A 15,700-nucleotide genomic window follows, 5' to 3' on the forward strand; every position below is an offset into this window, starting at 1 on the left:
AACCTGCTCGTGTTAAATCAAATTGCAATTCTCCCAATGGCGGGTTAGTCTTCCCGCTGGATGGGAATGTTAATTCATTTGTGTCTCATGAATGCTCATTAAAACAGCTGCCTGTTGCAATCGTGACAAGCATTCCAATCTTGCATCATGCCAGCATAAAATTACATCAGTCTGAAACTCAATTGCTAAAGAGTGGCATGCACAAAACGGTCCTCAGTTTCATGAAGACTTCAAGGTGAGTGCAAAGAAGCCTTTCTGCCATTGTTCTGCACTGCACCTGATGCGCGGGACACCACTCTGCCAAGGCAGACTGGTTCCTGCCCTCCATCTCCATGCTGGTCTTCATGGGTGGTAGGGTGGAATAGTGGTAGCACGGCTGACTCACGGCGGCAGGGACCCGGGTTTGATTCCAGCCTTGGGTGACAGTCTGTGTGGAGATTGCACGTTCTCCCCGTGTCTGCGTGGGTTTCCTCCAGATGCTCCGGTTTCCTCCCACAGTCCAAAGATTTGCAGGTTCGGTGGATTGGCCATGCTAATTTTCCAAAAATTTGCAATCTTAGGTGGGGTTACAGGATGGAGCGGGAACCTAGGTTGGGTGCTCTGTCAGCGGGTCTGTGTAGCCTCGATGAGCCGAATGGCCTCCTTCTGCACTGCAGGGATTCAATACAGCACTAAGCTGTTGGACCCAGTGTCACACACCAGCGTCTATCTGGACAGCACGGTGCAGTGGGACTCGTGTAACCTCTGAAACAAAGTCCGAAGTTCGACAAGGTATGGAGTGCGATGTGAGGCCAAAAGGAGGTGGTGGGTGACTTGACGAAGATAAAGGGGGCAAGGAAGTGATTAAAGATGATGAACAATGGAAGGCAGAGGGAAGACCGTGGGGAGGGAACCTGGACCCTGACACGGATGGGTAAAAAGCTCCCAAACAAGGGGGTCAAAGGGATACCACATTGTTTACTGGAAGTGATATACAAAGACTCCAGATGCGGTGGGTAGAGAGCTAGGTGGGGCATGGGCCTGGGAGGAGGGCGTCTGAAATCCAGAAACAGGCTTATTCTTGAGGCTGCTAGCCTTTTCCCTCTGAGTTGCTGACATCCCGCACGGTCTGGTGAAGACAGGTGGGCTGGAGAGAGTGATAGGAGTATGATGGACTGGCATTTAAATATGGTGGCATTCCTTCAAACCCGCCAGCTGAAGGTGGATGGTTGAATTAGCTATTGGCCTGCCAGGTGAATCGGGAGGGGAATTTACAGGTACGTAATTAATGAGGCTTCAAGTGCAGGATCTGGTGTAGGATCCTGCCATTCTGGCCAGTGGGGCAGGTGCCTTCCTGCCATCGCACTTAGTTTCAAAACCTGAAAATTCTGCCCAAAGAGGGGAGTGTCGCAGGGATCAGTGCTGGGACCGCAACAACTTAGAATCCATATAAATGCCTTAGATGAAGGGACTGATTGCATTGCGGCCAAATTTGTTGATACAAAAATAAATAGGAACTAAGTTGTGAGAAGGATACAGAAAGTCTACAAAGAGTTTTAGATAGGTTAAGTGAGTGGGCAAAAAATGGCAGATAAGAGTATAATGTGGTGAAATGTTAACTTGTCCCGTTTGACAGGAAGAATGGAAAAGCAGAATATTAATTTTACAAAGAGAGATTGCAGAATACTGCAATAAGAGGGATCTGGGCGTCCTCGAACATGAATCACAAAAGTAATTCAAAAGTATAGCAAGTAATTAGGAAGGCGGGCAAATGGAATGTTGGCCTTTATTGCGAAGGGAGTGGAGTATATAAATAGGGAAGTCTTTTAAAAATAAATTAAAAACGCCCAATTCTTTTTTTTCCAATCAAATGTATTTACATTTATGCTAACCACCATGCTACCGTGCTACCCCTCCATTATCTAGGTTTCCTCCCACCCCTAAGTTCTTTATAGATTTCTGATACCTGTGCCTCCCCACCCCGTTCTAGAAACTACCTTGTCCTCGATCCCCTGTGGTGCTGGAAGCGGAAAGGTCGAAACCTGCCTTTGCACAAAATCCCTTACCTGCAGATACAGAAACCCATTCCCTCCCAACAGTTCAAACTCCTCCTCCAAATCCTCCAAACAGGGAAAGCTCCCATCGATAAACCGATCCCCCAGCCTCTCACTACCTACCCTCTGCCATTTCCGAAACCCTCCGTCCATCCTCCCTGGGATAAACCGGTGATTACCACAAATTGGAGCCCCCTCCCCCCACTCCCATATGCTTCCGTCACTGTCTCCAAACTCTCAGGGCCACCACTACCACTGGGCTTGTGGTGTACCAGGCTGGCGAGAACGGCAGAGCAGCCGTTACCAAACTTGTGGCCTTACATGTGGCCGCCTGCACCCACCCCCACACGACCCCTCCTCCCCTACCCACTTCCTAATCGTAGCTATATTTGCTGCCCAGTGGTAGTTCCTAAAGTTCGGCAGTGCTAGCACTCTCACCCGCCCCCGCCCCCTCGGCTCCGCTCCAACAGTACTTTCACGGGATTTTACCCGCTCACCCAAACCCAGATATCACCCTATTCACCCGCTTAAAAAAGGCTTTTGGTATAAAAATAGGGAGGCAGCGGAAAACAAACAGAAATCTCGGGAGGACCGTCATTTTTACGGTCTGTACTTACCCGCCAGTGACAATGCGAGAATATTCCACCTCCGAAAGTCCTCCTTCATTTGTTCAACTAACCAGGCCAGATTAAATTTATGTAGCTGCTCCCAACCCCGTGCCACCTGAATACCCAGGTAGCGAAATCTCCCTCCCATCACTTTAAACGGCAACTCCCCCAGTCTCCTCTCCTGCCCCCTCACCTGGATCACAAAAACCTCGCTCTTACCCATATTCAATTTGTACCCCGAGAACCGGCCCAATTCCCCCTAAGATCCGCATAATCTCCCCCATCCCCCCTAATGAGTCCGAAGTATATAGGAGTAGATCGTCTGCATATAACAAGACCCTGTGTTCCACCCTGCCTGCCCCCCCCCCCCCACCAGACTAGCCCCTTCCACTCCCTTGACGCTCTCAGCGCCATCGCCAATGGCTCTATAGCCAAGGCAAAAAACAGTGGGGAGAGAGGACATCCTTGCCTTGTCTACCCCCCCGGTGCAGTTTAAAGTAGTCCGAACTCACCCGGTTCGTCCGCACACTCGCCACCGGTGCCTGGTACAGCAACCGAACCTAGTCAATAAAGCCCTGCCCAAACCCAAACCGTCCCAGGACATTCCACAAATAATTCCATTCCACCCAGTCGAAGGCCTTCTCCGCGTCCATAGCGACCACCACCTCTGCCTTCCCCCCCTTGGAGGGCATCATGATTACATTCAGGAACCTTCTAACGTTGGCCATTAGCTGCCTGCCTTTAGCAAACCCCGTCTGGTCTTCCCCTATCACACCCGGAACACAGTCCTCCATCCTTGAGGCCAGAATATTGGCCAGCAATTTAGCATCGACATTCAGTAGGGAGATTAGTCTGTATGATCCACATTGCTCTGGGTCCTTCTCCCGCTTCAGGATCAATGAAATCGAAGCCTGTGACATTGTTGGGGGAAGAACACCCTGCTGCCTTGCCTCATTAAATGCCCTCACCAGCAGCGGGATCCATTAACATTGTTAAAGATAGGTTATGATCATTGGCTCAACTATAAATGGACACAGCTGGTACAGTTGGGTAAAAGTCAAGCTTCAGGCTTCTTTCTTCACCATATACAATTTGTGGATTTAACAGCCTTGGTCTTATTGAATGGCGGGGTAGATTTGGTGGGCTGAATGATATACTCCTGCTCCTATTTCTTGTGGTCTTATGAATTTGTCCCATCACCCTGTACCCTCGTATATACCTACATTAGCTCCTCTGCTGAAATGCTTTGATTTGAAATCCCTCGCTCTCCTTGCCACCCCCAAGGCGGGATTCTCTGACCCTCAGCGCCGGAATCGCGCCCAGCACGGGGACGGAGAATAGCTGCTCATGGCGGAAATCCGGCACAACACCACTTCCATGATTCTCCACGGACCCGCCAGTTCCGGCGCCGGTCGGGGGCCATTGGTACAGGCCCCCGCGACAATTCTCTGCGGTCGACCGGCCGAACCCCTGCCGGCGTCGTTTACATGTGGTACCACCCAGCAGGAGCTGGGACTCATGGCTACGGTGGCGGTTCTGGTGGGGGGCGGGGGGGGTTATCTGACTCCGGGGGGGCCTCAGCGGTGGCCAGGCTTGCGCTCGGGGGCTACCGTGATCTGGGAGGGACCTACCTTCCTCCTTGTGGGCCCGCTGTGTGGCTCTGCCATGTCGGCGGCTCCCGCATCGAGGTGGGCCACCGTGTATGTGTTGCGACTTCCTTCAGCACTACAAATCTTGGAGATCTCTGTGCTCCTCCAAGTCTGACTCCCTTAGCATTGCTGCCTACAGCACTGAGGATCCGGGTTCGAATCCTGACCCTGGGTCACTGTCCGTGTGGAGTTTGTACATTCTCCCAGTGTCTGCGTGGGTTTCACCCCCACAACCCAAAGATGTGCTGGTTAGGTGGATTGGCCATGCTAAATTGCCCTTTAATTGGAAAAATGAATTGGGTACTCTAAAATTTTTTTAAAAGTCTGACTCCCTGTGCATCCATAGTTTTTTTTCTTCACTCACAATTGATGGTTGTGGTGGATCCTACACTTTAGAGTTCGTTCCTAAACCTTTAAGATGATCTTAGCCATTTTATCAACCTGTCCTAATATCCCAGGGTGTGGCTCGGTCTCAAATTCTTAGTTGATGATGCTCCTGTGAAGTACGTGGGATGCTTTATGTTTCTTTATTCTTACATGGGATTCAGGCAGGGTCAGCATATGCTACTCTTAAAAATGTATATAAATGCCCTTGAACTGAGTGGTCATTGTAAGAGAGCAGTTCAGAGTCAGCTACACTGTTCTGGGTCTGGAGTCACATGTAGGCCAGGTCCTGGCCTACAGCATTTTGATGAACCAATGGGTTTTTATGATGATCAGTGATTCCTGGCCCAGTGTATGGCCAGCGATATTGCCACTATACCACAGTATCCTGCATGTACAAGTGCAGTTGTTGTTGATGCTGCTGTAAGTGGTGCTGATTGGTTATAAACGCCATACTGATTTAGAAACCAAATTAAGCTTGAGCTGTTTAATGTGTTGGCTCAGTAGCTTGAAGGACATTTCACCTAAATTTATTCCTCCAGAAACAGGAATTTGGTTCAATTTGTGTGCTACCTAATTGGTTTAATTCAATAATTAAATACGCTTAATAGACTAATAAAAAGTACACAGCGCATTATTTTCAAGACTGCATTACTCAAAGCTCTCCAAGGTACCAAACCTAAGCCCCATGTCACATCAATTATAGACAATAACATGTTGCTCTATAAATAAATGCTCCGCTCGGCTGATTATGAAAATACTTGCAAGGCGTAAAGTGCGCCAACGAATATATAATTAAAATGTAGGGTCCAGTGTTAAAGTGAGTATATACTCAATTCTGCTCTTTCAAAATCTCACATATTTATCCTTTGGTCTTCTCCTCGCCACAACATTTCTGTAGCTTGGATGCCATCGTCCCCAATTCAAAATAGCTTCTTTCCCACTGTTACTAGACTCCTGAATGACCTTCTCATGGATTGAACTGATCTCTCCACACAGCTGGGTAGTACTACGCTCGGTATGCTTCATCCAATGTCTATGTATTTACATTATGTATCTCTCATACGTCCTATATTTTTCATTTATGGAACGATCTGTCTGGACTGTACACAGAACAATACTTTTCACTATATCTCGGTAGACGGGACAAAAAATCCAAATCCAATGAAACCAATATTCTCTCGTACCCTGGCTGCTTCCCTGGCATGGCAATCGTCTCTGCTCCTTTAAGTCCAAAGGGTAAGGGGTTGAAAGGATTTGGCAGACTACTGGTCCACTAATTGCTGACAGATCTAACTGGACCACTTAAAACACTATCAACTCTCACTATTACAGGATCCTCCCAGAATGCAAAGGTTTCTCTGCTGTCAGCCATCTTCTCAAACCCTCTCCCCTCACCTCCAATAACAAGCGTGAGGAGTTCATGGACTTGTTCATCACTAAGCTTGAGGTCAGCTGCATCCCTCCCTTCCACAAGCCCAGTGCTTCTCAAAGTGTGGTACGCGTACCGATGCCGGTACTTGGAGTGTTTCCAGAAAAGAAAGAGACAGTAATCCTGGATTGGCTTGTTTCGCTCACCGGTCCCTGGCACATTGAAAAAAAAAACTGCCGGTCCGCCACATCAGATAGTTTGAGATGCACTGCACTAGCCCACCTGACCAAATCTTCCTTCAATGATTTCCCCCTGCCCTAGCGCTGAACTCGCGTCTTAGTTTCTGAAAATGAAATGAAATGAAAATCAATTATTGGTACGAGTAGGCTTCAATGAAGTTACTGTGAAAAGCCCCTAGTCGCCACATTCCGGCGCCTGTTCGGGGAGGCTGGTACAGGAATTGAACCGTGCTGCTGGCCTGCCTTGGTCTGCTTTAAAAGCCAGCGATTTAGCCCAGTGTCCTAAACCTGTCCGTGAGACCCACCCCCTGTTCCCTCAATTCTATCTCCACTAAACTACTCATCACGCTTCGTCCTCCTGTGAGCCCATATTGCCAAGGGTTTCCTCACTTCAGGTGTCGTCTCCCTCACCCTTATCTCTGTGGTTAACAGCCCTCTCCTCAGTAAACAAACCTCTGACCCTGTCGCCTTTCAAAGTACCGTCCAGTCTCCAATCTCCCTTTCTACTCCAAAGTTGCCTTCCAAATCCGCTCCCATCTTTCCCGAAACTCCACGTTTGAATTACTCCAATCAGGTTTCTGCCCCTGCCACAGCATCGGAAATGGGCCGGGGTTCTCCGGCCGTTTTCGCCGGCGGGATCTTCCAGTCCTGCCGCTGGCCAATGGTGGGCCAACTCCACCGCAGCGAATCACGCCATGGAGGGTATGGAAAACCCCGCCCCTTACATCCTATGTGACTGCAGCAAAGGTAAACTTCCACTCCTTGTACTTTTCAGCTCTTGGCCTGTAACATTGCGGGTAGCAGGTGAGGAAAACATCAGCCATGATAGAATGGCGCAGCACACCCAATGGGCTGAATGGCCTAATTCTGCTCCCATATCTTATGAACTGGTAATCTGACCTAGTGGCTCCTTATGTGGTTCAGTGGCAGACATTAGCTGGAATTTGCTGTCTGTTCACGCTGCCGGGATCCTCCGGTCCCACTGTAGTGAATGGAGTTTTGGCTGAGCACCAGATTCTCCGTTCTCGCTGGCAATGGTGGTGGGGCGATCCCGGATCGGAGAATCTCGATCTTTGTTTTTAAATGCTCCTGTGACGAACACTGGAATGCTACTGACATTCAAGTTGTTGATAAAAGGACATTGACTTGAAACGCTAACTGTTTCTCTCACCAGAGATACTGAATATTTCTAACATTTTCTAGTTTTATTCAGAATGAGCATGCAGCTTTCTATAGCATATTCCTACCCTACGTGGTTGACATAGTGTATCTTGCATTCATTTGCCCAGAATTAACTCACGATCAGGCTTTTGAGAACCCTTTTGGGAATTTGTGGGTTAACTTGAGGAAAAAGGGCCATACAAATTTCTGGTTTGTCGTTGAAGATTCAACTGTCTCGCCAATGCGCTGGAGTAAAGGAAACCTGACCCGGGAAAGCACATAGCTCTATATACGCATTACTTAATGCCCTCTGAAGTAGCCCAGCTAACCACTCAGTTGTAAAATCAGCTGCTAAGAAGCAAAAAGGAGGCCCACCCCTGCATTTTCAGGATCACAGAGAATTCTAACAAGGGGAATATTCTCGCTACCAACTGGGTAGCAGTTTGTGGGTCAATTCCAGAAATCAACAGAACAGGTTGGCATCTGCAATCTTAACTCAACTGTGCCTACTAAGCTGACATCTGGACTTTGTGTCTTGAAGCTAGATGACAGACATGCTGCTGACGTGGAGGACATGATCTCGAGAAGGAATATCCACTAATGGAGATTATCAGCATCGATGATGGATGTAGCGCTAAGGTGGCACCCAGATTAAATGATGCCTCACAGGAATTACTGTTGAATGCATTTTGGAGGAAGAGGGACATGGTATTCTCCAGCAACCAAAAAGGCACGGTTGGACGCAAAGAGAGCGTTGTGCCTCGATCATGAATACAATGTAGAAAGTGACTTGATGACCTGTGGTCATGTGATTCTCTTTCCAGGGCTCCTTCACCTCATTGGTTCCTTAAGGATGCTGTGAGCCATGTTCGCAGGAGGTATCCTATCTTCTCCAAGCCATGTCCTGAACAGTAAAATCACACTTTGCATTGAGGATAAATATTTTCTCATTTTAAATAGATACTACCAGCACCTACAAGTGCCCAGTACCGAGCATATGATAGGACAGTAAAGTACTGCGGATGCTGGAAATTTGAAATATAAACAGAAAATGCTGGAAATAATCAGCAGCCAGGCAGCATCTGTGGAGATAGAAGCAGAGTCAATGCCTCAGGTCCACGATTTGCACGAGTTCTGACGAAGGGTCACTGACCTTCTGTTTCTTTCTGCACAGGAATAGCCAGATGGGCAGAGCATTTCCAACCCTTACCGTCCCCGACCCCCACACCCTATCCCAAAAAATTCAATCGGACTCTTGTGAACCTCTCATGCCCCTTCAACAAGAAACCCAACAGCAGCTGCCTGAGATCTGGTTTGGCCCAACATTAAACAGAAAGTGAGGGCACAAAGAAAACATAAACAACTTTCTGAGTGAAAAAAATCAACTTCAAAGCAATAAATTGGCCACCTTAAAAAAAGAGTAATGAATAAAAATGACTATTAAAAAATGCCTAGCAGCAGAGCTAACCAATAAAACCTCACTTGCCCTTTTATTTAAGAAGCAGAGTTAGGGAGAAACAGAGTAGGCTGCAAGGGGAGGAGATTGGCACCATACTAAGGAATGGAGTTCAACTAACACCACCCTTGTGTTTGACTCTGGTGGTACACACTCAGAGACAGATTTTGTGTGCATGTGTGCGCGCGTGTGTTTTTCACTCAGTGTCTCCAGGGTGAGCACACCCACTGACATGCCCGCCCGCCCTCACTCACATGCGTTCGCTCTCTCACACTCACTCATGTACACTCTCTCTTGCACACACACGCTCGCTGTCTCCCATATGTACTCTCACTCATGTGCACTCTCACAATCCATTCATTATCAAGGGAGGATTGAGATCAGGAGGAACATAAGAACATAGAATCCTTAGAATAAATTCAGGATGGGAACCAGAGCTACCTGTGGAGGATTTGTTCAGAACAACAGCAATTATTGTCCAATTAGCCTGTGAATTGGAATGAGTAATGCCAGATTGGCTGCTTTGGACACTGACTCCAGGTTAGAATCATAGAATTTATAGTACAGAAGGAGGCCATTTGGACAATCGAGTCTGCACCGGCCCTTGGAAACTGCACCCTACTTAAACCCATGCCTCCACTCTATCCTCGTAATCCAGTAACCTCATCTAACCTTTTGAACACTAAGGGAAAATTTAGCATGGCCAATCCACCTATCATGCACATCTTTGGGCTGTGGGAGGAAACCAGCGCACCTGGAGGAAACCCACACTGACACAGGGAGAAAGTGCAAACTCCTCACAGACAGTAACCAGAGGCCAGAATTAAACCTGGGTCCCTGGAGCTGTGAGGCAGCAGGGCAAACCACTGTGCCATCGTGCTGCTCTATTGATTGAGAGGCTACTTGGCCAACGGACCCCCCGCCCCAGGTAGAAGCCCTGGCAATGAGCTCTGTTCCTCCATTCCCCATCCTGTGTCCCTCCTGTTTCCCATCTTTTGTCTATGTGCATATCCCACTGTGCCCAGAGCATTGATACTCTGCATAGTGATAGTCTTCCTACTCTGCTGTCAAACAGATCCAACCCACCTCACATTCTGAACTTGTCAGTTTGAAAACCTTCAATGACAAGTTTAAACACTCACCTGAACTGTTGAAACTGAAGCCCTGGGAAACTCATGTGGAACATGTTAAATTTGGAACAACGTTAAAAGCAATTTCCGAATGCTTCATTAAAGTCTCCTAAGGGTGTAAATTGCCCCAATAATTATCTGACAGCTGCAATAAATAAATCCCAACTTTAGTGAATAAATTTCTGACACATATCCAAATGTGTGCCTGTTAAACCCCGAACTGGGCATTTTGGAGCTGTGTTGTATCCTCATTGCAAATGCAGAACATTTTAAGATCTCACCTTCCCCAAATTTACTTGTTCTGGGCATTCAAATTCTCCCCATATCTAGAAAATAATTTATGTTGTAAACATTTAAAGTGGAAACATGCATGGTGGGAGAGAATAGTGTCTGAGGAATGGGCGACACAATGGTGTGGGGTGGGGTGGGGGTGGTAGAGTTATATTTGGGGAAGGGGCATGGTGCCTTGTGGGCGAATAACAAAGTAATGAAATGCAGAGTTCTCAGAAGGTGTTGGGGCTGGAGGAGGTTACAGAGAAAGAGCAAGGTCATGAAGGGATTTGACATGAGGATGAGAATTTTAATTTTGAGGTGTTGCCGGAGCCTGAGCCTATGTAAGCCAACCAACACAAGGGTGATGGGTGAACGCGACTTGCTGTAAATTAGGATACGGACAGCAGAGCTTCGGGTGAGCTGAGATTTTTAGAGGGTGGAAGGTGGGAGCCGGGCCAAAAGAGCATTGGGATAGGTGAGACTCGGGGTAAGGAAAACATGAATCAGGATCAGATGGGCTGAGGCAGGGGAGGAATGGGTGATGATTAGAGGTAGCGTCATTTGGATGAGAGCAACACCACTAGAACATATGATCCAGCCCTTTCTGCATTTTTGAAACCAATTCCACTCTCCATTAATTAACTTCCTTAAGATCTTTAAGGTGGGCACTTTCTTCACAATCTGCAGCTCTCTTGTTTGTAATGACTATTAATGCCTTGAGTTCCCACGTGCCTTTCCATGAGGCAATGGAAATCGGTTTCTCTTAGTTCTTTTTAGATCTGTGTTCTTCACCTCTCTCGTAGATTCAAACAGCAGGTGCTGTCTTTTAAGTTTTTGTTGTTAGAAATAAAGGAGTGCAAAATGTACTGAGATCCGCGCTGTAAAAGGCTCATCAACGCAGAGTAGAATCAATAATCTTCTGACCTCAAATAAAACTCCCCGATCACCACCAAAAATCTTTCAGGTTGCTCCAAGACAAATTCTTTTTACCAAAATTAGTTGTGTGCTCAATACTTTCCCGATAAGGACTTGAAGAGACTAACAACAGTTGCGCTTTGGCCAGGACAAATCATTGTCTCAGCGTCGACCAAGTTTCAATCTAATGTAGCCTGTATGTTCAGGGATCAATGTTGAAGCTCTCCTCTGTTTATCTTTCCTGTAATATGGAGACGAAAGCCCCATGAGGTGTAGCCTCATCAGGCCAGGTACAACTTCAGTGCATGTCCTTGGACTCCAATATCACACCCATCGCTGATCATCACAATACTTCAGTTGTTTGCTAATCTGCCTGTAAACACTTTTAATCACCCACCTGCCAAAACTGTCAGTTCACATACATTGCGGGATCCCAGAGTAGAGTAAATATGAAATCAAGGGTTGAAATCTCAGTTTAAGAATCTGAATTCAGCTAAATATACAAATTGGAAAATTACCATGTAGCTGACAGATAGCAAAAAACACAAATGCTTCACTATGTTTGTGCCTGCTGTAGAGTCAAAAACTGGGACTGCAAATTTCTACTAGATCTAAGTGGGCAACATGAACAAATGCAAGACAATAAAACTGTGGTGATAAGTTACCACACAGGTACAATAACAGGTAGAAATAGAGTTACACACCTTTGACCAGTCTCCTGTCTGCCACTTGTAGCACTTTGTGTGGTCCTCACACTCCTCCTCCTCATTGGGTTTAGTAGCAAGATCACATTTGCTTTGTGGGTTGGTGCAATTCACTGTCCTCAGATGGACTCCTCGGCCACAGTCTGTTGAGCACTGTAGGAAATTGATTAGGGTTAATATTGCAATTCCCCATCCCCACTTTCTCAATGTTTACGTTTTTTCATCTGCTCACCCTATTCTCTAGGATTCTATTCGCTATTTAAATTATCCATTTAAATCTTGGGCAAGGTCTATTGGCCACGTTACGCCCAATAGGCAGTGTGGCATGGCGCAACATGACTGGCAGATGCCGGGCGATCCCTCTTCCGGGATCTAACAGGCTCACCACGCCTCGCAAGATCGAATGCAATCTTTCGAGACGTTGCAATGTGAATCCCGCCCATCGTGGGTGGGATTACCTTTGCGAAATCTGCATATTAGAGTGAGACAGCTAGTCTCAGTTTAAGAATTAGCTAATCTAACTCTAATATGCTCTTTCACCATCTACCCAAGGCGTGAAATCAAACTCCCTTGCCTTGGTGATCTTGGGCAAGCGCCATTCAGTGCTGGTCTCCACAAATGGGGACCAGATGAAACGGCACACATGGGGGTCTCCCAGGGGATTGGAGGCCCCCACTTGCTTTCTCTCTGGAGAGGGTGGCACCCTGGCACTGCCAATGCAAGCCGTAGACTGCCAGCCTGGCAGTACAACTTGAGTGCCAGTCTGGCACTGCCAGAGTGCATTTTTTCTGTGCTGTGGATTGGGCGGGGTTGCCTGGCAGGTGCAGCAGGGCCTGAGGATCCCCTTATTGTTCAGTTGGGGCTTGGGAGGGGGAGTCACGTCGGGGGGGGGGGGGGGGGGGGTCGAGAGTTAGGGACACCATTTCTCCCCCTGCACTGTGGAGTTCCGATGAGCGGACTTCCTCAATGCAGAAGACGGGACTAAGCATGGCCTCGGCCACGCGTTCCCTGCTGTTGCCCCCAATCTACCTGAATGGCCATTTGATAGCATGGTGTTTCTCGGCTCATCAAGCACCAAGAACGACCCGGCTAATCACATTATGGGAATCAGTTCCCATTCGGGTAGATCGCACCCAATGTCTTCCCTTTATGGTTGATCTGAAAAATGCCTACTCTATATTTAGGTGTATTTAAACAGAATTAAGGTATTAAAAACAGCAGAGCCAGGGCCCAGAGGGACAATACTAACTGAGGGAGTTGGGAAGCTGAGAGCTAGTGTTAACGGGGGGGGGAGGGAGAAGGGGGGATGGTGGTATTGAGTAATGTTGCATATTCTAAAATAGTTAACGTCACAAAACCTACACAACTACTTTTTTAGATTTCATTGGCTTCTGGAATTGTCAGCTTTTTCAGAGCCTGCATAGGTTTTTGCAAGGTTTAGATGGCAGGTTTACTAGGCCAGACAGACATTCAGTGCCACATCCTTTGACTTAAGTGTCACACCCCTCGCTGTACATCCCAACACTCCTGTGGTTTTGTATACTGCCTAGTGAACGTTTTTAATGACCCACCAACAAAATACGATCACCTCTCCTTTCTATTGTGTTAGCTGCTGCACAATACACAAGACTGGGGCATAGTAGCACAGGGGTTATGATACAGGATTAAGAATCAAAAAACATGAGTTCACGTCGTAGTTTGAGAATTTGAATTCAGTTAAATGCACAATTTGGAAATAAATAGCTCATCTCAGTGATTGTTTGTGGCGCTTACTGGGTGTATTTCAGGACATGGTGTTGCAAGGATATTTTTACGACTGTGAAAGGCCAAAAAATTATGAGCGTCCCATGCAATGATAGATTTTCTCTTTGGAAATGGTCCAGTCTTCATCAGGCTGTGATTATCTGTTTACCCGCTGTGCGCTTATGATCATTTTTAGTCTGTTTAAATGATGATTCATTCCAATAAATTGGAACAATGAGTTTCACTGCCATAAATTATTAATCAGCAAGGAATGAAATTATCAAGCGCATTAAAGGAAACCCTTCTGAACATTGCTTCATAGAGGAATGCAGAAGTCAATTATTGATGTCAGGGACAAAGCCAGGAGTGAAAAATTGGATTGCAAATGGTTGCGAGAGGGCGGCATGTGGCACAATGGTTAGCACTGGGACTGCGGCGCTGAGGACCAGGGTTCGAATCCTGACCCTGGGTCACTGTCCATGTGGAGTTTGCACATTCTCCCCGTGTCTGCGTGGGTTTCACCCCCAAAACCCAATGATGCGCAGGGTAGGTTGATTGGCCACACTAAATTGCCCCCTAATTGGAGAAAACATAATTGGGTACTCTAAATTTATATAAAAAAAGTAAATGGTTAAGAGTGACAGAATTGACAGCAAGAAAGATGATTTTAACTGGATGTAATATTTTATAGCGTGGATCATAGAGTGCAGAAAGAAGTAATTCAGTCAATCGTGCCAATGTGGATCTTTGAAAGAGACACTCAATTAGTCCCACTTCCCTGCTTTCTTCCAAATGTTTTCCCTCCCATTTATTTATCCTGTTCTCTTTGTAATGTTCCTATTGAATCTTCTTCCACCACCCCATCAGGCAGTGCATTCAGCTCATATACATCCAAGTGCAGAAGGATGCCATTTGGCCCATCGAGTCTGCACTGACCCTCAGAAAGAGCCCCTACCCAGACGCACTGCTCCCTCACCCACGCCGCCCTATCCCCGCAACCCCATAACCTAACCTGTACATCAAATCAGCATAGCCAATCCACCTATCCTGCATGCCTTTGGACTGTGGGAGGAAACCCGGAGCACCCAGGCAGAAAGTGCAAACTCCACTTGGGTTTTGATTATTTGCGTTTTACTTTTCATCCCAGGGAGCTGTCCTGAATTAGGTCTTCTCTCAGGCACTCAGTACTCGGGTCTGAATGCTGGAACCAGCATCAGAGTGCGGCAATTGGAAATCTGCCTGCCTTGGCTTTGGTGATACAACAAACTATCACTCAAACACCTTTTGTCATCATTAAAGCTCCGCCAATGATTGTTTTACTCAAAAGTTACTAAATGTGAATAAGGATGAAATGGCAATGACAGACAAAACAGCTTTCTTTTGCCACCTTGTGCCATTGTCCAGGACAGAACTGAATAGTAGCATGATAAACCTCCTGCAAAATGCAAAACCCGTCTTCGTTACTGGCCAACTTCATCAAAACCTATTGAAGGCTGAATGCTGGTCAATAGCAGAGGACTTAACACAGCTGTAAACTTAATTTTCAAAAGGATTGCCATCACAGAAAAGGGAGCCGGCATCTAAAAGCATGAAAATCAAACCGCGAGATATCAAAGAACCTGAATTTGAAAATGCAGCCTTCTTCGTGAGAAGGACTGGATGTTTACTTGGTGAAATTTGGCATTTTTGCAAGTTTATTCAGAGAATAAGTGCACCAATAGAACTGAGTAATTGTTCATAGCACAAATTGGCCCAATTCCACCCCTATATTTAAATCTCTCCCCTGCCTTGTTCCTCCCTTGCTCCCCCTATCCATAGAATCCCTACAGTGCAGAAGGAGGCCATTCGGCCTACCGAGTCTGCACCCACCCTCTGAAAGAGCACCTCACCTAGGCCCAATCCCCCACTCTGTCCCAGTGCAATAATAATGGCCAATCCACCTAACCTACACATCTTTGGACTATCTGTTACAAATCCTTCCCCAAAATTCTGTACCTGTGATTCTACCCTCTTGTGCAACTCCCTCTGTCGCC

The 15,700-nt window shown here is 46.9% G+C and overlaps 1 protein-coding gene across 1 annotated transcript in view; it reads right to left on the reverse strand.

Annotated features, from left to right (window-relative positions):
• The window catches only part of adamts17 (ADAM metallopeptidase with thrombospondin type 1 motif, 17), a 584,360-nt gene that overhangs the window by 28,125 nt on the left and 540,535 nt on the right, over nt 1-15,700 (reverse strand). The window contains 1 exon segment of the mRNA XM_038813320.1: nt 11,925-12,077. Within this exon segment, the coding sequence (XP_038669248.1) occupies nt 11,925-12,077 (153 nt within the window).

The sequence above is a fragment of the Scyliorhinus canicula genome, chromosome 12 (assembly GCF_902713615.1).
Source record: "Scyliorhinus canicula chromosome 12, sScyCan1.1, whole genome shotgun sequence".
NCBI classification, from domain to species: domain Eukaryota; kingdom Metazoa; phylum Chordata; class Chondrichthyes; order Carcharhiniformes; family Scyliorhinidae; genus Scyliorhinus; species Scyliorhinus canicula.